The 24,803-nt window shown below is 39.3% G+C and overlaps 1 protein-coding gene and 1 long non-coding RNA gene across 4 annotated transcripts; one reads left to right on the top strand and one right to left on the bottom strand.

Moving 5' to 3' along the window:
- Positions 1-4,424: 4,424 nt before the first annotated feature.
- LOC128312414 (uncharacterized) lies at positions 4,425-13,695 on the bottom strand. Its single transcript, XR_008291731.1, has 2 exons — positions 12,614-13,695; positions 4,425-4,863 (listed from the first exon to the last, which is right to left on the bottom strand). It is a non-coding gene; the product is annotated as an uncharacterized LOC128312414 (long non-coding RNA).
- A 124-nt stretch (positions 13,696-13,819) lies between these two features.
- Positions 13,820-23,326, top strand: LOC106971575 (myosin regulatory light polypeptide 9). 3 transcript variants are annotated; one of them, XM_053206128.1, is made up of 4 exons: positions 13,820-13,970; positions 19,214-19,412; positions 19,852-20,013; positions 22,836-23,326. In XM_053206128.1, the coding sequence occupies exons 2-4, from the start codon at positions 19,229-19,231 to the stop codon at positions 23,006-23,008; spliced, it is 519 nt and encodes a 172-aa protein (XP_053062103.1). In that variant the 5' UTR covers positions 13,820-13,970; positions 19,214-19,228; the 3' UTR covers positions 23,009-23,326. The 3 variants fall into 3 exon arrangements, with proteins under 3 accessions (XP_053062103.1, XP_053062104.1, XP_014923933.1); XM_053206129.1 differs by lacking the exon at positions 13,820-13,970 and adding an exon at positions 16,298-16,320; XM_015068447.3 differs by lacking the exon at positions 13,820-13,970 and adding an exon at positions 18,052-18,194.
- Positions 23,327-24,803: the final 1,477 nt, after the last annotated feature.

The raw sequence follows: 24,803 nt of genomic DNA, 5'->3' as shown, positions 1-24,803 counted from the left end.
TAAATTTAATTTATTTAAATTAAATTTAATTTATTTCAGCAAGTTTAACAGGTGTGAAATAGATCTCACTGCTATTTTAATTTTATTTTTTAAATTATTTTTATTTTTTTAAAACGTTTATTTATTTATTTTGAGAGAGAGAGGGAGAATGTGAGTGGGGGAAAGACAGAGAGAGGAGAGAAAGAGAATCCCAAGCAGGCTCTACGCTGTCAGTGCAGAGACCGACACAGAGCTTAATCTCACAAACTGAGACCATGACCTGAGCCAAAATCAAGAGTCAGATGCTTAACTGACTGAGCCACCAGGTGTCCCCTCATAGCTATTTTTAAATGCATTTTAAAAATTCTTTGTGAGTCTGGACATTTCTATCAATGTTAGCTAACTATTTGGTTTTCCTCTGTGTGAGCTATCTTTTGACCTTCGCCATGGAGATTATTTTTCTTGAGATCATTCTTAATCGGTTAATATATTAACAAAATAAAATTGCTATCATTGATTGAGAACTACTATGTGCTAGATACTGTACCATGCTTTACATGTGTTTTGCTTTATTCTTTACAAAAATTATACAAGGCAGTTATTATCCCCAAATTATAAATGAGAAAACTAAGATTCAGATAGGTTAGGCAAGTTACCCAAAGTCACACAGCTAATAAATAATGGAGCTGGTATTTGAACCCATCTCCATCTGGCTCTCAAGAACTATCTTCCTTACTGGACAAGTGAACACTCAATGCTTGCGCTGCTCACAGTACATGCTGATGTTTTGCACCATGTGATTCCTGCTCTCTGACCCACAGTGATCGGTCATTTCAGACCTAACGGTAACTGATGTATATCCTTACCAACAACCTATGTATGGCCTGGTCCAAAAGGTGAGCCAAACCAATCACATTCTTCTCTTGAGAATTTGAATTTGGAAATGTTGAGCATCAGTGCACTTAATAGAAGGAGCAAAAGTGGAAAAGGTAGAATTAAGAGTTGCTTTGCGAATACTGGAGTCAGAGGAGCCATGACAAACTGAAATTATGAGGCACCAGAAACTAGGGTTAGCAGAGAAAGAAGGTTGGTAGAGAGAAAACTAAGTAGGTGTGCTCAAAGAAGCAGACCTAATCAGAGAACAATCATTTGGCGAATGAGAGAAAAACCGAAGAGTCAATACCTCAAAGCTCCCTCTGTTTTCAGTAACTTTCCAGTTTAGATGCCATTCATGTATATCCCTCACCTACGTATCCTTTTTCGTGAGCTAACTGGACTGGGTCTCTGTTCCTTGCTATCGAACAAGTCAAAATAAAACACTCTTTTTTTTTTAATTTTTTTAATGTTTATTCATTTTTTGAGAGACAGAGAGGGACAGAGCATGAGTAGTAAAGAGGCAGAGAGAGGGAGACACAGGATCTGAAGCAGGCTCCAGGCTCTGAGCTGTCAGCACAGAGCCCGACACGGGGCTCAAACTCATGAACTGCAAGATCATGACCTGAGCCGAAGTCGGATGCTCAACCGACTGAGCCACCCAGGCACCCCAAAATGCTCTTTTCATTAAATTTAAAAAACATTCTGGATATTAAGCTTTCATCTGTCATTTTGATCATAAAATGTTTCTATTTCAATTCTTTCCTTGATTTCATTACATTTTGACTTTTGTAAAAGTAGAACCATCAATCTGATAATCAGTAACACTTTCACAGGTCACAAACTTACATTTGCACAAACAATAGGGACAGAAAGCAGAGAGTGGTTGCCTGAAGGTGGGGGAGGAGAGAAGTGGGAGGAGTCAGGAAGGATGGATTTACAAATAGGCATGAAGAAACTTAGGGGGAGATAGATATGTTCAATATCTTGAGTGTGGTTAAGTTTTCACAAGTGTACACATGTGTCAAAACTTAGGATATTATACATTTAAATATGTGTGGTTTACTGTATGCCAATGATGCTTTAGTTAAACCATTTTTTAAAACATATGTATTCTTCTTTCTAGTTAAGATACTTAAATAATTCTATTTCATTCAAATTATGCTTATGCTTAATTGGAACTCACCTGCAATTTATTGTGGTTTATGCTATGTGAACTTAATCAAAGTTTATTTTTCTCAGTTTTAATATTCTCTTTTTCAACTACATTTCATAAATAGTTATTTCTTGCACCATTGCTTATTACACTTGGAAAGTCATGTGCTGAGCCTATAATTTTTTATCTATTCCTATTAATATCTTTCATTCCTTGGCCAATTTTTCTATTTTTAAACCTAATACTACCTGGTTTGGAGGTCTGGAATTTTGTTCCTTTGTGATATTTGTAATGTTTTAAAGTCAAGTAAAGGACTTTACATGAGGCAAGTGTGCTAATGTTAGTACACACACACACACACACACACACAGATGTTCTCATATAGTTACACAAAATAAATCTCATGTAGCTATTATACATATTATTTTAATAAACATCAGATGTACCTTATATGAAAAGAGTTTTAATAGAATTACTATAAGAATTAATAGAGTAACAGAGTAACAGGGTGCCTGGGTGGCTCAGTCAGTTAAGGGTCAGGTTCTTGACCTCGGGTCAGGTAAAGATCTCACAGTTCATGGGATCCAGCCCCACGTCAGTCTCTGTGCTGACAGCATGGAGCCTGCTTGGGATTCTGTCTCTCCCTCTCTCTCTGCCCCTCCCCCACTTACGTGAATGCACTCTCTCAAAATAAATAATAAATAAACTTAAAAAAAAAAAGAATAGAGGAACACCAAGATTTTATTCATTGTCTCCCCTGTCTTGAGCAATAATTTTTTGGGGGCCTATATATCCAAATAAGATCTAACCTATCTGTGACTAATCCAGCCACCACAACTACCTGTGTACCAAGAAAATTTTCATTCTGGACCTAACAGGCCACACAGAAGTTTGATAACATACATCTGGTTGCATTTCAACACAGGACCACTTTCATCATTTAACCACTTCCTAAGTCTCCTTTATTTTTTTCTACTACCTTTGCCTCAAAGTTCTTGAATAAGGGTTACAGTTTTAACTTAGGTCTAACTGAGCACACATGACATGCCTGGCACAGTGCAAGGTCATGGGAATAAAAATGGAAGGAGGCACTCTCAGGAAATATGTGTACTTTCATATCGTGGCTCTTAATTCTTCCTGAAGCAGGTAATGAATCATGTAGCACACAGTAAGACACTGAAGGACACGAATCTTGGAAAGGCCCCTTCAAATTTAACTTCAGGTTCTTTGGTCTTTCAGGGATTATTGGGTGGTGCTGCCAGACCAGTGATTTAATGCTTTATTGAATCGGTGCTCCATGGGGTAATACAAAAGGAGGTGTTCTGTGTTAAATGTTGACAAGTTATATGAAACAGAGACTGCCCATAGAAATTACTTTCATTTACCATTATTTTTCCAGGAGAAAGAAGAACTCAGGATCAAAAGTTATAATATACTTACAGGTGGCTGGCAAAACAGATATTGCCCCAAGGCACTGATTTCAGTGGAATTAAGCCTTGCTGGAAAGTCTGCAAGAAACCATAAAGTCTCTTTTCCTGGGAAGAACAAAAAAATAAGTCAACATTTTGGGCAAATATTCCCACTCCAAATTATTGATACAATCATTTTTATCAACAGCTAGCATGCTTCACCAATCAATACAGCATAGAGGCTGAAAGCTCAGGCACTGAGGTCATATAGACCTGCATTAGATTCCTGCCCCTTCTCTTCCCCACAATATGAACTTGGGCAAGTTACTAATCTAAGCTTCAAGTTCCTCATTAGTAAAATGGAGGTGACAGTAACCATCTTGCAGGGCAATGACTGAAAGGCAATGTTAATAAGACACTCAGAGCTCCTGGCTTATAGGAAGTACTCAATAAATAATCATAACAATAATAATTCATTATTATTATTAACGAATACATTAAAAAACTTCTACTTAGGTGGCACCTGGGTGGCTCAGTTGGTAAAGCTCTGACTTTGGCTCAGGTCATGTGCTGACAGATCAGAGCCTGGAGCCTGCTTCGGATTCTGTGTCTCCCTCTCACTCTGCCCCTTCCCTGCTCATGCTCTGTCTCTCTCTCTCTCTCCCTCTCTCTCTCAAAGATAAATAAACATAAAAAAAAAAAACTCCCACTTTGAAAATGTAAAATACAGGATATGTTTACAAGCTAGTTGGAAAGCAAGTCAACCACACATAAAAAAGCAAAGAACAATCCAAAGTGATTCAATATTTTTCAGTGTAATAAGATGTTAAATAGGAGGTTCATGTTTCCCAGAATTCTGGCAGATAGCCCAAAGGCTGAGAGCATTAGTTCTCAGAACATCTATCCAGGCATGCTATATGATTATACAATTGCATAATTATGAAATCCATTTTGTGACCCCTAGTTAATGTTCCAATTCAGGAATTATAGGAGACAAGGAGATCAGACCTGAAAGATTCTAGAGAGACCAGCATACGGAATTCTTCAGAAAGAATTGTCAGAGCTCTGTGCATCAGTTCCACATACAGATGGTGTGAGGAGTAGGTGGTACTTCTCATAGCACTTTGAACATACCGGTCACCCGCCTTCAGCATGTATTGTTGCTGGAGGAAAGCATGCTGTTGGACCCACTGTCAGTCTATTGCAGGCAATCTCTTTTCTCTCTGTAAGTTTGTACTATTTTCCTTTTTACTCTTGATGTTCTGAAGTTTCACTGGGACATGACTTGGTACAGATTTATTTTTATTTTTCTTGTTTCATATTTGGGTGCATCTTCAACCGGAATAAAGATTGTAAAGATTTTTGACTCTCAATCCTGGAAAACTCTCAGTCGTCTGTTTCAATATCATTTTCCAACATTCTCATTTTTATCTTGTTCTGGATTTCCTATTAAATATACAATGGACTAATTCAATATATCCTCCATGGCTTCTGACCGCTCTTTTATATTTTTACTTTTTTGTCTCTCTGTGTTACATTTTGGTGAAGGCCTCAGTACTGTCTTCTAATCCACTACTTCAAATGTCTAAAATGTCATTTCTTACCATCACCATACCCACCCTCCAAACTATTTCTCCCCCATGTTCCTTAGTTCAGTGATAGGCATTACCATATATCAGAAATTCTGATTCCTTCTTCTCTCAGGCTTACCTTCTACTAATCCTCTATACTATTATCAGAGTGATTTTAAAAGAATACAAGTCTGATCATATTAATCCCATACATAAGACAGATCAGTGGTATCCCATTGACCTTCAGAAACATGGCTCTGAGGTCATTCAGGGCATGGTCTCTGGCCACCTCTTAGGCCTCATATTTTTGCCATTTTCCCATCATACCCTACCTTCCAGTTCTTCATTCATTCAATATGTATTTTTATTTATTGAGTGCCTTTAATGTGTTAATTACTGTGCTGGGCCTTCAGGATACTTCAGTAAACAAAACAGTCCCCCAAACCCTGTCTTCATGGAACTTAGTGAAAAAAAAAAAAACAACAAAAACAAAACAAAAACAAAACTGGGAACTCATCAAAATAAAAAGCCTCTGCACAACGAAGGAAACAATCAGCAAAACTAAAAGGCAACCGACAGAATGGGAGAAGATATTTGCAAACAACATATCAGATAAAGGGTTACTATCCAAAATCTATAAAGAACTTATCAAACTCAACACCCAAAAACCAAATACTCCAGTGAAGAAATGGGCAAAAGACATGAAAAGACACTTCTCCATGGAAGACATCCAGATGGCCAGCCGACACATGAAAAAATGCTCAACATCACTCATCATCAGGGAAATACAAATCAAAACCACAATGAGATAGCACCTTACACCTGTCAGAATGGCTAACATTAACAAAGCAGGCAACAACAGATGTCGGCAAGGATGTGGAGAAAGAGGATCTCTTTTGCATTGTTGGTGGCAATACAAGCTGGTGCATCCACTTTGGAAAACACTATGGACGTTCCTCAAAAAACTAAAAATAGAACTACCCTATGGCCCAGCAATTGCACTACTAGGCATTTATCCACGGGATACAGGTGTGCTGTTTCAAAGGGACACATGCACCCCCATGTTTATAGCAGCACTATCAACAATAGCCAAAGTATGGAAAGAGCCCAAATGCCCATCAATGGATGAATGGATAAAGAAGATGTGGTATATATATACAATGGAGTATTACCCAGCAATCAAAAAGAATGAAATCTTGCCATTTGCAACTATGTGGATGGAACTGGAGGGTATTATGCTAAGTGAAATTAGTCAGTCAGAGAAAGACAAAAATCATATGACTTCACTCATATGAGGACTTTAAGAGACAAAACAGATGAACATAAGGGAAGGGAAACAAAAATAATATAAAAACAGGGAGGGGGACACAACATAAGAGACTCATAAATATGGAGAATAAACTGAGGGTTGCTGGAGGGGTTCTGGGAGGGGGGATGGGCTAAATGGGTAAGGGGCGTTAAGGAATCTACTCCTGAAATCATTGTTTCACTATATGCTAACTAATTTGGACGTAAATTTTAAAAAATTAAAAATAAAATTAAAAAAAATAAGCAGTAAACAAAGTAAGTAAAGTATATAGTTATGTCAGAGGTAATAAATGCAGTGGAAAAAATAAAGCAAGAGAGAGAATGCTGGACGTGGAAGAATGAATGATGGAATCTTAAATAGAATGACCAGAGAAGGCATTATTGAGATGGTGACATTTGAGTGAAGACTTGAGAGAGTTGAGGGAGAAAGCAATGAAAACATTAGAAGAAAGATCGCTGAAAAGGAACAGCAAATACAAAGGTGTCAAGGCGGAAAAATGCCTTCTTCAAGAAACAGCAAAATCAATATGGTTAAGCAATTGGCAAAAGCAGGCAATAGGAGATAAAGTCAGTGAAGTTCACCAAGTCTGGTTTTTTGGGGGGCTTATTATAGGCCACTCTAAGGCATGTGGCTTTTACTCTCAGGTGAGACACCATTGGAGGGTGTTGAGTAGAACAATGACATAATCTAATTTATGTTTTAGAAGGATCACTCTGTGACTATGGAGAGCAGAATTCCGGGGAACATGGAAGTAAGAAGACCAGTTAGAAGACTACTGCAAAAATCCAGGTTTGGTACTTTTGTACTAGGATGGTAGCTGTAGAGGTGATGGGACATAGTCAAATTGGTATGTTTTGAAGGACTTAACCAATAGGTTTGGCTAACTGCTGTTCTAGACCCTGGAGATGGTTTAACCACAAGGTTGGATGAGGGTCAGAAAAGAAAAAGGTGGCAAAGATGAGCCAACGGTTTTGACTTGAGCAACTTACCCTAGACGGAGAAGATGGGTAAGATGGGTAAGATGGGTAGGTAAGATCAGAAGATCAGTTTTCAAAAGGGAGAAGACAACATATGGGGACAGATGCCAGCCAGTAGGTAGATGTGGTAGTGAGAGCTTGTGGAAGTCTATTTTGCCCAGTGACTTAAAAGGTCATCAACTGAGAGCAAGGATGGGAGAAAAGGTGCTGGAGATGCGAGGAGACAAATTTTAAACTGATATCTAAGAGAGCAGAAGCATCAAGATAACATCAAGGGCTCACTTGAGGTCTTTGGTCATATGCAAACTATGACCATTCAGGAATGCCTGGGTGGCTCAGTCGGTTGAGTGTCTAACTCTTGGTTTTGGCTCAGGTCATGATCCCAGGGTTGTGGGATTCAGCCCTTGTGAGGCTGAGCACTGAGTGTGGAGCTTGCTTAAGATTCTATCTCTGCCCCTCTCCCCAACTTGCTCTCTCTCTCACTCTCAAATAAACAAAATGAAAAAAAAGTTAAACTGTGACCATTCAGCTTGTTTCCTCCAGTTGAACAGACAAAGCATTAGCATATTAGTTAGTTTGGGGTAGGATAACTGCTCTACAAACCCCAAATTTTAGTGCCTTAACACAACTGAAGTTGATTTCTAAGAAATTTACATGGACTATCTCACCTGATGCACACCATGGATGACTAAAGTAGATGCTATCATTATGCCCTTGTCTAGATAAGAAAACCAAAGAATTGTTTGAAGTAAGCCTAAGCCATAATTTTTGTTTTAGGTATTCGTTTTATTTGGGAGTATTTTAAAAAAACTGCCTCACAAGATTAATTCAGCAAATGTGATTTGGTCACTACATTCATTCATTAACAAGTTATTATTAATATCAACTATGTCAGGCTAAAAACAGTTTATGATCTTAGCAATATTTGCTTTTTCATCAGTGCAGGAGCAATTCTTTAATTGCCGGGAACAGGTAAATTATTTTCTAGGTAATTCTTATTTCATCTTTTGGTTTGCCTTATTCATATTCTCTCTTCTCTCTTCTTGAATCTTTACTGTTTTTTCTAAGCATTTATCTTTTTTTTCAAATGTATTTTTTTGTTGTTATTTATTTTTGAGAGAGAGTGCAAGTGGGGAAGGGGCAGAGAGACAGGGAGAGAGAGGATCCGAAGTAGGCTTCACATTGACAGCAGAGAGCCTGATGCAGGGCTTGAACCCACAAACTGAGAGATCACAACCTGAGCTGAAGTCTGATGCTTAACCGACTGAGCCACCCAGGCACCCCTCAAAAGTATTAGTGTGAAAGTAATAACTTCCCCCAAATATTCTTAATTCAATTCCACATTATTTTTTATCTTGTATACCAATCCTGAATTTAAAAATAATTGTAATTTTTAAAGCAATTCTTTATGTAGAACTTTCTACACCCTTTTAATACATTTATTTGTAGTTTTGCAGCTTTAAAACTAATTTCCAAACAGATTAATTTAACCGCCTTAATTTTATTTAAAAGAAAGGAGCTCCTCCTACTGTTTTCCTGGATTAATGCTAATTTTTTACATCCTAGTTTACATAGAAAGAATTACAATTCCATTTATGTAGGCACAACCAGAATGTAAGCCACGTCTCTCACCATTCAAAAGTTTCTTATATGCAATACAAATTGTAAGTGATCACTAGGAAATTATTGACTTTGGCAGTAAATACCAAAGGTTAATTCAGCCACACTTTCTGTTGTTTGGGTAAGGAGTTTCCCTTCTTGAACCAAAGAAGAGAGCACAGAATTGTAAAACAAAATGTGGGATTTGGGTCAGGCCATTTACCAGCTATGTGCATTTGAACAAATAACCAGTTACCAAATATTTACTGGCACCCATGGAAAATTAGGCACTATCTTAGGAGTTAGGGATACATGAGTAAGGAACACTGGCCCCTGTCCTCCCTTCTCTCCTACCCCTAGGCAAGCAGAGACATGAGTTATAATCCTGGTTCTTTTATTACGTTTTGGGTAACACGGGCAAGTTATCAAAATATTTGAGCCTTATTTCCTAATCTGTGAAGTGGACGTAATAATACCTACCTCACAGGGTTGTTGTAAGAACTAAATGATAAAAATGCTTAGGTAAAATACCTAGCACATAATAGGTACATATTAACAGGAGTTCCTTTCTTTCTCTCTAGATTTTTCTGGTCTCACACAAAAGCCTCACCTTGAGGCAACAGTGTCCTTTTAATAATTATAGTAACCCGTAAGAATCAAATATTATATACTCTGAGCTCTTGAAACATTAATGGAAGGTTTTCTCAACCTTGGCACTACTGACGTTCTGGGCCGAATAATGCTCTGTTGTAGGGGGCTAGCCTGTGCACTGTGGAATGTTTAGCAGTAGTCCTGGCCTCTATGCATGAGATGCCAGTAGCAGCTCCCTGGCAGTGAAAATCAAAAATGCCTTCAGGTATTCAAATATTCCCTTGGGGAAAAAAGTCACCTGTGGTTGAGAACCTCTGCATTAGTGAATCATAAACTCACACGTAGTAGGTCTTGAAGAGCATTTTTAAAAGTTAAATGGCATAAAACAGACACATGAAAAGATGCTCAATATCACTCATCATCAGGGAAACACAAATCAAAACCAAAATGAGATACCACCTCACACCGGTCAGAAGGGCTAAAATTAACAACTCAGGAAACAATAGATGTTGGCGAGGACATGGAGAAAGAGGAGCCCTTTTGCACTGTTGGTGGGAATGAAAAGTGGTGCAGCCACTCTGGAAAACAGTATGGAGGTTTCTCAAAAAATTAAAAATAGAACTACCTTACAACCCAGCAACTGCACTACTAGGAATTTATCCAGAGGATACCAAAAATGCTGATTCGAAGGGGCACATGCACCCCAATGTTTATAGCTGTGCTATCGACAATAGCCAAATTATGGAAAGAGCCCAAATATCCATCAACTGACAAATGGATTAAGAAGATGTGGCATGCAGGGGCACCTGGGTGGCTCAGTCGGTTAAGCATCCAACTTCAGCTCAGGTCATGATCTCACAGTTTGTAGGTTCGAGCCCTGCATTGGGCTCTGTGCTAATAGCTCAGAGCCTGGAGCCTGCTTCAGATTCTGTGTCTCCCTCTCTCTCTGCCCCTCCCATGCTCAGGCTCTGTCTCTCAATAATAAATAAAAGTAAAAAAAAAAGTTTAAAAAAAAGATGTGGCATGCATATATATATATATATATATATGCACATACACCCACATACATACAATGGAATACTATTCAGCGATGAAAAACAATGAAATCCTGCCATTTGCAACAAAGTGGATAGAACTAGAGGGTATTATACGCAGCAAAATAAGTCAATCAGAGAAAGACAAATATATGATTTCACTCATGTGGAATCTGAAGAAACTCAACAGATGAACATAAGGGAAGGGAGGGAAAAATACAATAAAACAGAGAGGGAGGCAAATCATAAGAGACTCTTAAATACAGAGAACAAACTGAGGGTTGCTGGAGAGAGGTGAGGTGGGAAGGTGGGTTAAATGGGTAATGGGCATTAAGGAGTGCACTTTTCTGGATGAGCACTGGGTGTCACATGTAAGAGATGAATCACTGGGTTCTGCATTGTAAGTTAACTAACTTGAAAATAAATTAATAAAAAAAAAGTAAAGCTGCACAATAAAGAAGTCAGAATGGGAAAAAAGTTAAATGGCCCAATTTTGAAATAGAAATCTTAGAAAACATTGTACGTACTCAAGTATTATTTAGTGATATAAATTTCATACAGCAAGTTTTAATCAAAAGTTTGAAAGCCACTGTTCTATACTTAATAAGACCTTTCACATAAACTATCTCATTTAATCAGGAAACTCTATCAAGTAGGCAGGAAGATGTTATCCCCATTTTACAAATCAGAAATTTGAGGCTGAGGTCAGCTGAGTGATTTGCCCTCAGTGTTACTCAGTAGGCTGAAGAGCAGATATGATGCAGAACCCAAGTCTCTAAAGTTAAGGTAAAAAGGAGATTGTTACCTGAGGGCAAAAATCTCTTATGGAGTCAGAAGAATAGAGACATTATAGAGTCAGAGGTCTTTGGCAGTGGGTCCAATCATTAAAACAAGTATCAATATATTAGATGCATGTGAAAATGTGAAAAACATTTTATCAAGGTTTTTATTTTTCCACAGTGGCTTGCTAACCTTTGTGTACCCAGAGTTACTTGTGGAATGAATAAAGGAATGAATGAACACTGACCACACAATTCCTATTCCTCTTCAATCACCCAGTTTCTCTGATCACCTTTAGACAATTAAGCGTGCTCCTCCATTTGCCTGGAACCTCTCCTCTCTTTTCCCACTGACCTGTTATTTTTTAACTTTTAATTTTTATTTTTAATTCCTTTTTTTTTTTTTAAATAAGCTCTATGCCCAATGTGGGGGCTTGACCTCACCACCCCAGATCGAGAGTCGCATGCTCTACAGACTTAGCCAGCCAGGTGCCCTTCCCCATTGACTTTTAGAATCAGCTTTTCAAAAGTCCTCTAGGGGCCACCTTCCACAAATCCCCACACAGGTTTATTTCTTCCCATGTTCCTTCTATGGGCCTTATGCAATTGTACTGTAACGATCTGTTTTACAAACTGTTCCCTGACACTCCTTGTGCCTTTGCAATCCTTTCTACTCCCTCTCCGCCAATCCCCCCAGAGATAGCAGCTTTATTCTATTTCAAACAGCATAAACCACAACACCCACCACAACACTTGGAAATACAGGGGCTGTGTAATACCTGTTGACTGATTGAGAGGAAAGAAACAAGGCAAACAAGGCAATTATCTGACACTTAGAAAAGCAAAAGAATGCTGCTGCTTCCTTCTGAGCTGAGAAGACTAAACTATTTCATTGTGGGTTAAAGTTTTCTTTCTGAAGACAAGGACAGTAGTTGGAAGCCTCCAGGTCTCCGTGGTGGCAGGTCACCACTCAGTGGAGGTGCGAGTGAACTGCAGGGTGCTCACACTGCTGCCCAAGTCAGACCCCAAAACCAAACTGCGGTACCCCTACCTCTAAGCCGTCTGGACTTGGCCTGCCGCTGCCTAGGTCTTAGGCCCTAAGCTGTCTAGCTCTGCATCCCCAAGTGTTAAGAGTTCCTTAGGACCCCAGTTATACAGATGGCTTCACAGGACTTGCTCTAAAGCGATTCTGAATCATTAGGTTGGAGATAAGGCACCCAATATTTTGAATTTTTACCAGCACCTCCGCGATTCTTAATATCAAGGCCATTTAATCATCTTTGTGTCACTCCCACTATAGAATTAGGGCAGTTATTTATTTTTCAGTGATTTTTACCTCAATGTTAACCTTGGAATATGCTATTGGTTAGTAGATAAAATGCTCCTGAGGTCCTCGAAGTTGCAGTGTGTTAATATTCAGAATACATAATAATGCAACTTTTAGCTTCCTTTTAGCAGGGTGATTCAAGTGAGAGGCCAAAACCACAGCCACCCCCAACGTCAGAACTGTTCTGGCCACGTGAGCCAAAGTAGGCACTGAACCTCAGGGCTGGGATGACGATCCTCAGTAATATCGGTCCAACTCACTCCTTTTGTAGTTGAGCTCAGAGAGCTGAGGTGACCAGCACCACAGTCTTCTCTTCCTCACCAGACTCTGGATGGAAAAGGGCAGAGGACAGAACTGGGGCGGGCTTTCCTTTAACAAGATGCATTGTTAGAAGCTGTCCAAGAAAAGGAGAGCTGAGAAAACATAGGCCGCACTTTTTAATCCCTATTTTCATCAAGCCGCAAGTCCGCTTCACAGTGAGAGATTGGGGCAAGATTTAGTTAGCTCTTGCTGGTCGCCTGTCTTCCCTCCTAGTCAGGTCCCGACTTCCCTTGTTAACCGGGGCTCGGGTGGGAAAAATAACAGCAAACGGTTTTGAAGAGGGAGGAAGTCTTCATCATCCGTGACCTCATGACATCCGCCTGGGCCAAAAAAAAGTAGTGGCCGCTTGGCTGAGAGCCCTGGGGACTGAGGAAAGTTTGCTCCAATGTATAAGAGGTGGGACCCTTCGAAACAGCACAGTACACGGAGATAGAACCTCCTACCCGTAGACCTCACAGACAGAGACCTACGCCCTGAGTGAGTCCCGCGCGCAGGCGCACGACCGTCCGGCGGCCGGGGTCTAGCCCTCTGGGAAGCGCGGGCGCGGGTCACGTGGGCCGCGCAGCCCTCTGCGCTATTTCCCTACAAGGACTTGGGCTGGCCAGGCCCCGCCCCTGGACGTGCCCTGGAATGTGCAGGGAGGCAAACCCACAGGGCAGGCTCACCCATTTACCAACAGGAAAGGGGGGAAAAAGCCTACATTGTAAGAGGAGGTACAAAAATATGGAAAGTCAGTAGAACAATTACACGAACGAACCATTACACATTCTTCTATGTTCTAAGTCGCCCGCTTTATGCTCCTTTCTGTGCACTCGTTCAAAATTGCGCCCTCCTAGGACACTGGCCACTCCCCCCACCCGTCGTCTTTCTATTAAGTCAGGCCCACTCTGTCGGCCGACAATGGTGGCTAGGCTTCCTTCCGGTTTGCTAAGCGGAGGCCGGAAGTGTTGGTTTTAGGGGGCTCTGGGAGTAGAAGAGTGCTGATAGCGGCAGCGAGGGCAGCGAAGGGGTTACCGAAGTGCTGGGATTCTTGCGGCTGTGCAGGGTGAGTGGTGCCCGCGATATGGTGCGCGAGGCCCATCGCGGGGGCCCATCTCGACGGGGCGGCTGGGACGGCAGTGGCGGGCCACCGGAGCCGGGAGTGCACCTGGGCAGGTGTACTGGCGGGTTCCTTGTTTCGAGCCCAAGGGCCAGCTCTGGGATCGAAGGCCACGCCCGGAAGTAGCCGAGGCGCGGACTTTGTCCCTTTGCCCAAAGTCGGAGCTAGAGGAGTGTGGTTTAGCTCGCTGGCGCCGCGATCTTGGGCGACAGCCGGGCCTGCGAAACCCGAACCCCGCGGCGCTGACTCCTGGACTATGTTTAGTTTCTAACGTTAACTTGCCGGATTCAAGAGAGTTTGCGCAAAAACCGAAGCCCAGTGTCCGCCGTGCTGCAGCTGTTGTTGCAGCTGTGTGGCTACGTTTAGTAGGAATAACCAACTCAAATTAGCAGCTTCCTCAGCTCAGCATCCACTTCTGTAATTAGAACTTTTTTTTTAAGTGATAATTTACAAAGAGGGGTTGAGGGTGGAGTCTGCCGTTTGAGAAAACTCCTAAATACAATACCATGTTTCTTTTGGGTGGAGACCTCGGGTTATTGTCAGTTTGCCAGAGTGTTTCCTTTTAAAGTAGTTGAGCTGGTATGTGAAAGTATATATCAGTTCTTAAAGCAGAACTTTGAAACAAATATGCTTTCAGTTGAGATTTTAACTTAAGTGGAAAATGTTTTCTATCTAAAGGTGAAGAAAGTGAATGTTTTTTAAAACTATTTGTTTCATGTTCTGGAAGGCTTTTGATAAAACTTAACAAGAAAAGCTTTCCGTTTTCAAGAGTGAGCATTTACTGGCATGTGAACCTTGACAACTAATTGCCTTTGTCAAGTGCTAAGAACTTTTTGGGTGTGGCTAGGAGATCTAATCCTACCTTTAACCGGAAGTTTGCATAGGAGTTGAAAGCTCGCTTCATTTGGAACAGAAGCACTAACCTGAAAATATATTTTTAAAAAAACTGGGGATGGCACCAAAAAAAATCGCATAAACTTCGCTTCAGGGGGAAGTACGTTGATAAATGAGGTAGGAAATTTGGTCTGGATTTGGAAAAAAGATACTACATGCTACCACATTAGGAAGTGTTTTCAAAGATGGGAGTTTTTCTTTAAAGAATGTATCATACTTCCTAGGATACTATCAGTTGTAGTATCAGTTCTGTAGAAGAAACATCTCTAGATTATTTTATATCTATTACCACTTTATAAATGCTAGATTCTAGAATTCTAACTAGAGTAACAAAGTGTAATATTAGTATGGATTAATATTATTTTATAAATGAAACCATAGTATATCTTGAGATGCTGAAAAATCTTCTGGTTGCCCTTGGTGTGTGGAAGAAGACTTTGAGGACCTTTACTTCTACCACTTAATCTAGTCTAATATTTTCCTTACATGATTTGTATCCCTTCTTTTGTCATAACCCTGAATTGAGTTTCTTCCTATTTGATCATGCTAAAACACCCCCAAATTCATTGCTACCAACACTTACGTCCCCTGATTTAGAACAAGGTTATACTCCTTTAGATCTGTAAACTGAATATTCTTGACCACCATTGACTATGTTTCATTCACTTTCTTGTGCATCTGAAATCCTTTCATTTTTCATAGAGGCCTGCTCTGCAAGTTTCCCTGCTTTAAAGTTTAATACAACAAATATGCCTTCACATGAAAGAGCTTTCATTAAATGCTTCAGAAATAAACTCCAGACTCTAACTTTGAATGAGTGAGAATTCTATAACTTGAAAATCTCAGATGCTTACATCTTCCCATCCTAAATAAAGAATATTTACATTGATGCATGAAATGTTTTCAGTGTTTTTTACCCTAGCTTCCTAAATTTCTATGAGTTGTGCATTTGTTTGTTACATAAAGAGAGCTACAGTCTCGCTTGTTTGGGGAAAGTCAAAATGGATAACAAACTAGAATCATAGCAAGGAGGACAGTGACAATACCATAAGTGATCTGCTCTTTGTGATCTAGCACTGTTCCTGATATGGCTCCCTCTTCATCAGTGTTTATTCCACCCATACTTTTAGTTTGGTAGGAAAAACTTAACCATGCTTTCCTTACTGTAAAGATTTTATTTTCTTTTTCTAAGTAATCTCCACACCGAACGTGGGGCTTGAACTCACAACCCCAAGATCAAGAGTTGCACAGTCCATCGACTGAGCCAACCAGGTGCCCCTACATTTTCTGTATTTTAGAACAACTTACTGTGAGGCTGAACTCCCTATTGCTGAAAGGCTACCAGTTTCTGGTGGGAGATAAACTCATAGACAAGAGCACAACCTCCTTGAAAAAGGCCCAGGTAGTAACTTGTCGTAACATTATACTACCAGCTTTTGGTAGAAGTAACTATCTGAATTTTTTAGAATTAAAACTAACATCTGAATCTCTTAATTCTAAGGATGTCTCTTAGCTTCTAAATGGTACAAGATTTTTCAGGGTCTTCCCCCACCATCTCGATCTTTTAGAAACAAAGATCTTCCTCAACTCACAGTATTTAATAATCATGTATCACCTTTGAGTTATTTTTCATTATTGTCACACATTGTTTTAACTTGAGAGTTCTTCAGGAATGAAAACTATGCGTCATTTCATAAATTTAACCAATCAGTTCATTTCCTTTTTTTTTTTTTTTTTAAATGTATATTTATTTTTGAGAGCAAGAGCGCGAGCTGGGTAGGGGCAGTGAGAGGGGGGAACAGAGGATCCAAAGTGCGCCCCGCGCTGACAACAGCCACCCCAATGTGGGTCTCAAACTCACAAATTGTGAGATCATGACCTGAGCCAAAATTGGACGCTCAACTGACTGAGCCATCCATGCACCCCTCATTTCATTTCTTTATAGTTGCTTCCCCAACTATATTTTAACCTTTTTAAGATAGGACAATTGCCTTACGTTTAATTCTTAAGTAGTTTTCAACACTAGTGACATTTGATGCACTTTGGTATAATTCATCAATCATATTAAAGATTGATGATTAAGTATTGATTGAGCTAAAGTTCTGTGAAAGACCACTGTCAGTGCTGACCAAAGGGAGAAAAAAAAAACCTTTATAACTTTTACAAACCGTTTTTACAATGAATACAAATTTAAAGCATGCATGATTAAAAGAAACAATAATGGGAAATGCTTTAAAATTCATATATATATATATATATATATTTATGTAAAGGCACCCAGAGGACTCCCATCAAATTTAGTATTCTGAGTTTTTATAGATTAAAAAATGTGTCAACCATTTGACCTAGAATTCTCATCAGTTTCTTTGTTCTTAAAATAACTGACATTCCTGCCTCATGAAGGGAAGACAATGTTGTCAAACAAAACCGATGATTTTTAAAGACATGCTTTGATTTGCAAAGACACAGCAAAGAGAGGTGGACTGGTAAATATGTGTCACTCATTACGTCTGGATCACTAACCCCAAGTTCTTGAGTACAGTTAAAAGATGGTGGAATAATATACACTGTAACTTTCTAGTTTTTAAAAGTACATTTAGAATAGAGGGAAAAATTAAATAATGGTATTTGCTGCCCCAAAAGGTGTTACAGAATGAAAATAGGCATTCATGGTGCTGATAAATTTTGAAAGGCAGCCACACAAATTGTGATTAAAGGAAACTTGGAAATTAGGGAGGAGTGTGTATCATAACTTCTGGGTCGCGTAGGGTATATCTTACCAACAGCACATTCCAGTGTATCACTGGGTGCTATATTGGATGGACTGGAATTTGTGACTCTCCTTTGTGGAATTTCCTACTAAAATCTGAGAACAGATTTAGCTTTTTAAAAAAATCTGAGGCAGAGCTTTTCTAATTATTTCTATAATTGAATTTAGTCTGGGTGATGTGGTATAATCGGGAAGAATGTAGGAAACAACTTTTTAAGCTCATAGGAAGCATTGTGTTCTAAGGTCACTTTGCGGGGAGATCTAGGTAGTGCTTCATTCTTTGCAGGCCACAGGTTTATTTTTAGAGCAAGGGCATAGTGTTTTGCTACATCATAGCTAAATGTTGTTTTCAGAACGTAAGCTTTAAAATTGTTATCCTGGTCAGAGAGTGAAATCAGTAGTGCCTATTTTAGTCCTGCTTGGAAGAATATAACTCAATACAGTGACCTAGTCTCGCTGGTTAGAGGTTTTGCCGACTACCATCGCCACCTCAGCTCTGAAGGATGGTACGGTAACATTTTGTTATCTGAGGACTGTGGGCTTTTTAACATCAAACAAATTTTTATAGTCTTTTAAAGATTGAGTGCTGAAAAGAAAATTGCCTTTCCATTTCAGTTGTTATTAGGCATTCTTTTTATTTTTAACTTGAATTTTACAGGGATAAATTTAGATTATTAGAGAGTAAAGGTAGTTTCCTTAGCTCTTAACATGTTTTCTAAAACTTAAAACAAATAAATAGCTTTAAAAACTGTTGCGCTATGGCTTTTGTCTAGAGAATTTAGTCACACCTCAAGGGACTTCGCTTGGCTCTGTGCAAGAAATAGGTTTTGACAGAGTGGACGTATCTGTAAAACTTATAGGTGAATTCATAGTTTTTTTTAGACTTTCCAGTTAGCTTTTCAACAAATCTCTTTCATGAGCTACTTTGATTCCAAAAGTGAGGGTGCAAGAAAATTGTTAGTTGCGAGTGGAAGAATGCTATTTGACAATGGAGATTAAGAGATGAAGATCTATTCCATCAATTAGTCTTCCTTCCTACTTTCTGTCTACCTTAGAATGGGACGGCTAGTTTAGGCTAGGGCTGTGAGAAAGACTTGTTGAAGATGAATTCGTATTCCCCAGTACTGCCACAGCACTGAAGTATAAAACCAGTACTGTTTCCCCAAGTGTAAAACCAGTACTTACCTGGCTATGCTGCAGCACAGGGGACATGCAATCTTGTTGATATGCTCTGAGCTTTGAATTATGTGAGTTACGGTTTGGAATTTGAAGTTAGTGATGGACTGTTCATTAGATGTTATGACTACTAAGGGTGAGTGAACTCAAAGTTGAGTCTGGTTTTTCTCTTTGTAGTTTGGTTCTGTAAGTAAGAGTATTGATTAGTTGAGACAGATGTTTGCTAAGTGATACTGCCCTGCTGAGTAGTTTTTAGGCACATCTCTAAGTAGCTCAGACATGTCAGGAAGTTTGATGCAGCTTAGTTTTTATTAATCTTTGTGTTTTGTATATTTCCCTTCCTAATTAGGATTTAACCACCACCATGTCGAGCAAAAGGGCAAAGACCAAGACCACCAAGAAGCGCCCGCAGCGCGCAACATCCAATGTGTTTGCCATGTTTGACCAGTCACAGATTCAGGAATTCAAAGAGGCCTTCAACATGATTGATCAGAACAGAGATGGTTTCATTGACAAGGAAGATTTGCATGATATGCTTGCCTCCCTGGGTAATGATCAACTTTAATATCATAAAGAGAATTTCTGTAATGCCTGTGAAGCCAGTCTAATGATGCTGTAGTTTACTAAGATTCAGAGTCTGGAACAGTGTTTCCCAAAGTGTGGTCCTTGGACCACCTGCAAGTTTCTGGACAGGCCTCAGGATTGGGCTGGGGGCCAGCTGTGTTTGTGTGTGTGTGTGTTGCAAACACAGATACTGATTATGAGAGCAATGTTATTCCTCCTGTCATCCCAATAGAATAGCATACTATCTCTAGACTCTTAATACAGGCCTTATTCACCGAGAAGACTTTTTCCCAAATAGTTTTGCTATTACGAATACACAGCAAACTACATAAATGATAATCTTTCTTGTCAAAAAGGTTACTGTGATGATTACTTGATGCATTTTGTGATGTAAGTAAAATTATGACCCTCTTTTTTATTCAGGGAAAAATCCAACTGATGAGTATCTGGATGCCATGATGAATGAGGCTCCAGGGCCCATAAATTTCACCATGTTTCTCACGATGTTCGGTGAGAAGTTAAATGGCACAGATCCAGAAGATGTCATCAGAAATGCTTTTGCTTGCTTTGATGAAGAAGCAACTGGTAAGTCTGAGGTAACCTTTAATTACTAAGTGATTTAATTTTTAGTTGTGGTAACTAAAACATATAATAACTTGAAATATGATGACATAATACCCTCAGGTTTATTCCATACCTGTTTTTGGACAGGCTTTTCCTATGGCATGTTAATCACTCATTTTATTGCCTTTGCCCTTAAATATTTAATTTACAATTTAATAGGTGTATTTGGAACTTCTCTAGGAAACTTACATTAGTCTTTTACTAGGATAACTCCATAATGATTAAGCTGTCAGTAATTGTGTTGAATGAATAACTTTTACCAGAGCAATCTTGGATAAAGTATAAATTGCTGTAGACCTTGATACCAGTACTGTCCTGTATTTGTTTATCAGGTGCCTCTCAGCTCTGAGATTGTTTAAATCTGGTGTCTAATCTTTTGCTCTAGAATCAGACTCCCTGGTTTTATATACCCATTCTGTGCGATAGCTATGTGATTTCGGGCAAGTTACTTAACTTTTTCTAAGCCTCCGTTTTCTTACCTATAAAATGGACACTAATATTACCTACCTCATAGTGTTGTTGTGATTATTAAATGAGGAAATGAGATAATTTATACAAAGTGCTTAGTATACTGCTGGCATAGACTTAACTTTCAAAAAACCTCAAAATTAACAACATAAATGCTTGATCCTTTGGCACAATTGCATATAAAGGAAACATAAGGGCGTAACTCACATGGCAAGTTTTTGAGAAGGAAGGCACACCCTTTATTTACGTATTACTTGGACTGTTTTTAATAGTCCAAACATAGTCTGCTGTTGGAAGCATAGTTTCTGCACAATATGGCCCCGTTAGGCCTCCTCAGGTATACCATCTTCCTAACCTCCTTCCAAGCTCTTCTATGCCTTGTTGTCCTAACTTACCTCTACCATTGCTTCCTCTGTATCTTCCTTACCATATCACCTGCTCCCTCTTAAAACTGAAATTCTTGTTGTTGTTTTTTTATGTTTATTTTTGAAGGAAAGAGAGACAGAATATGAGTAGGGGAGGGGCAGAGAGAGAGACACACAAAACCCAAAGCAGGCTCCAGGCTCTGAGCTGTCAGCACAAAGCCCGAACTCACCAGCCATGTGAGATCATCATGACCTGAGCCGTAGTCAGACGCCTAACCTACTAAGCCACCCAGGTGCCCTTTAAAACTGGAATTCTTAACAGTTATACCTGGAAGGGAAAGACAGAGGAAACTTACTTTTTTTCTCCTAAAGTCACTTTTGTATTGCTTGAGCTTTTTACTGTGAGCAGTTGCTACTTTTTTTAACGGAAGGGAATACAGCCATAAAAGAGTTAAAAATCCTATCCAAGGGCACCTGGGTTGCTCAGTCAGTTAAGCATCTGACTTCAGCTCAGGTCATGATCTCGCCATTCCTCAGTTCAAGCCCCGGGCTCTGTGCTGACAGCTTAGAGCCTGGAGCCAGCTTCAGATTCTGTCTCTCTCTAATTCTCTGCGCCTCCCCTGCTCATGCTCTGTCTCAGAATATCTTATCCATTCTTCAAACTTATCTCACTGGTCACATTCTTTATAGAGCCTTAGCTGTGTTTTTATATAATATTTTTTCCTGGTTCCAGGAAAACTTAAAGCCTATCCTTTCATTCCACATCTAAAGTATATTCTTGTCTCTCTCCTGGCCTTCTGTTTTAGTTGTGTACTTATTCCCAGTCGTCACAAAATCTCTCCCCACACCCAGAGCCATGGCTCTGTCTTCAACAGCATTATATTCCCATCTTTGTAACCCCTTCTAACACCTACCACAGCTCCTTGCACATCGTTGATGATAGGTTTATATGATAGTTGAATGACTTGGCTGGGGATGAGGATTTATTTCTACAAGCTGAGAGACTAACATTTAAAGAGCTTTTTTAAATGTAGAATTTAATTAGCAAAAACCCCATAAGTCTAGAGTTGCTCTTGTGAACTGACCTTATAATTTAAACTCATAGGAAATGTATCATCAGTGTTTTGGCTTAATTTCACAAAAAAGAAAATTCAGATTTTTCTTTTTACTTTATGAATTTCAGAATCTCTTGGTCATTTATCAATTTTGCTTTAGTATTAGTGGCTCTCAATCATGATGTGAATTATTTGGAGAACCTTTTAAAAATATCAATGCCATGGGGTGCCCTGACTGGCTTAGTTGGGAAAGCATGCCATTCTTTATCTCAGGGTTGTGAATTTGGGCCCATGTTGGGTATAGAGATTACTTAAAAATAAAATGTTAAAAAAACAAAAAAACTGGACCTCAGGACTTCAGTATTCTTGCCACTGAAGCACTTTATTGATATTTATGATATGGTATTAATTTTAGTGTTATTGCTTATAGAATAAGTGTGACCAGGGGTGCCTGGCTGGCTCCTTTGGTAGAGCATGTGACTCTCGATCTCTTGAGGTCATGTATTCAAGCCCCACATTGGCTATAGAGCTTACTTAAAACAAAAACAAAAACCAAACTAAGTGTGACCATTCACGCTACTTTAAGGAACCATGAGGCTTAGATTCCTTAATCATACTTTACTGCTTTTGTTTAGGTGTAGGTTTAGGCCCTATTATGAAGACTTGGGCAGGGAAGATGATAGAGCAGAACAGGATGATAGACCTAGGCAGCTGGGTATTGTCTAGGCAACCATCTGCTGAGGCTGGCTTAAGCATGTGGAGATCCCATATTTCATATATTTGCAAGTTTATAGTTCTTAACATAAAGAACTATATGCTTGGTCAAGTGTAGATGTTCCTTGTAATCAATCCCCAGAGGAGTACGTATTCTGATCCCCAGTTCTTTATTCTTTAGGCACCATCCAGGAAGACTACCTGAGAGAGCTGCTGACAACAATGGGAGACCGGTTTACAGATGAGGAGGTGGACGAGCTGTACAGAGAAGCGCCTATCGACAAAAAGGGGAATTTCAATTACATCGAGTTCACGCGCATCCTTAAACATGGAGCAAAAGACAAAGATGATTAAAAGAACTTCAAATTCCAGCCAAACGTTCCTTGTTGCCACTTTGGGTATTTCTGAGACGTTCTCTTAGAGTCTGTTGCATGCCCTTAGCTTTGCAGCTTTTGCCTTTCTTGTATTTATTCTCAGCCATTTTGGGCACATGCATCTCTATATTCAGACTGGAAATGGGACTTTTTATGATTTTCAGATAGAAAATAGGGCAATTTAACTTACCAGCCCCTCCCCCTCAATAACTGCAGTCTACACAGATTCAGTATATTTTTTCAGAGAAAGTTATTCACTCAATTTTTTCTGAACCATTATTAAACTTTATGATAAAAACTTGCTTGTTTAAAACTTCTTATTTACCAAAATCGGCTTTTGTTACTTGCTTCTTCCAAAGAAAAGTAGATGAGGCAAAGCCTACAAAAAGATATGGTTGTTAGACCTCTCCCTTACTCCATCCAGTTTCTCTAACAATCCTATCTCTAATATTTATTCCTCCCCCTCCCAAAGAAATCCAGTTTAAACTGCCTTAATTGGGTTTCTTGCACTTTGTCTTTCAGTTTTAAAAATAATTTTCTATAGATTTGCAGAGACATGCTAGCTTTGGTAGCTTTAAATCTTTAAGTTTTACATAAATGTCAACATCCCTCTTTATCTGTTCTAAGCGTTTGTGTATTGCATCACGTGATTTAAAATTAGACTAGGCCACTGAGCCTAATTTTAATTTGTCCTAATTTTTAAAACTATTTTAGCTCCAAAGGTTTTATGGAATGCTTCTTACCAAAAAGATTTTTTTGTATTGAATTTCAAAATGTTGGAAATACAATCCAGTATTTTTTATTGTATGTAGTTTCTCTTTAATACAACAGTCCCTATTGAAATACCATGTTTGTTTATAGAGAGATTCACCATGAGTCCATGTATGAATTTTGGACATTCCTGACCTCCCCACAGTCAAAACAGCTGAAGCTACATGCCTGGGAAAGTGAGATCATTATTTCAATCCTAAAAATAACTTCTGCTATCTGCAAAAATGCAGGACTGTTTTCAGAGTTAATCAGAAAGTGGTAGAGTTTCACTTGCTTCGGCCTTCAAAAATCTAACTTTCAAATACTCATGAGTTTTAAAAAGACTTTGAAATGTTGGGGGGAAAAGTTGGTTAAAGAGTTGACAGCCTACAAAGATGAGTAATTGACAATTACTCTAATAACTTTATGTTTTATGCTACTATTAATAAGACATTACCTCACTCAATAAACAATTACTGAATGCCTTCAAGGCAGCAGACCTTTGCGTTCAACAGGATAGGTGAGTGAGATCCTTTAATCTGGTGCAGCCAGCTTTACAGAGAAGTAAAAAGTCTAGGAACAAGACTGCTTCTGTCCTCTTTGAGGTTAGAATCTCAGCACCTACTTTTTGCCCTTTATGTGTTTCTGAATTTCATTCAGTGAGTTAAGCAAAATACTTTTTCTAGGCTCATAGCCTTAATGCTAAAATACGGTTTGTTGAATTGAATTTCCATTTCAACCAAAAAAATGGTCACTTCTGCTTTTAATAAACATCCAAATAACATTGTTTCCACTACGGAAACAAAGTGATCTCATCTACTAAAATAAGCTCTTAATAGTATCTGCATTTTCATTTCAAATAACTTCTCAAAGAATCAGCTTCCAGGGGCGCCTGGGTGGCTCAGTCGGTTGAGCGTCTGACTTCGGCTCAGGTCACGATCTCGCGGTCTGTGAGTTCGAGCCCCGCGTCGGGCTCTGGGCTGATGGCTCAGAGCCTGGAGCCTGCTTCCGATTCTGTGTCTCCC

The sequence above is a fragment of the Acinonyx jubatus genome, chromosome D3 (genome assembly GCF_027475565.1).
Source record: "Acinonyx jubatus isolate Ajub_Pintada_27869175 chromosome D3, VMU_Ajub_asm_v1.0, whole genome shotgun sequence".
NCBI classification, from domain to species: Eukaryota; Metazoa; Chordata; class Mammalia; order Carnivora; family Felidae; genus Acinonyx; species Acinonyx jubatus.
The sequence above is the reverse complement of the archived record's forward strand: the minus strand, read 5'-3'. Positions and strand labels throughout refer to the sequence as shown.

Excerpts from the sequence above, each read along its gene's own strand:
- LOC106971575 (XM_015068447.3), top strand. Across the intron at positions 19,413-19,851 it reads TGATATGCTTGCCTCCCTGG|GGAAAAATCCAACTGATGAG; the intron begins GTAATGATCAAC and ends TTTTTTATTCAG. Across the intron at positions 20,014-22,835 it reads CTTTGATGAAGAAGCAACTG|GCACCATCCAGGAAGACTAC; the intron begins GTAAGTCTGAGG and ends TTTATTCTTTAG.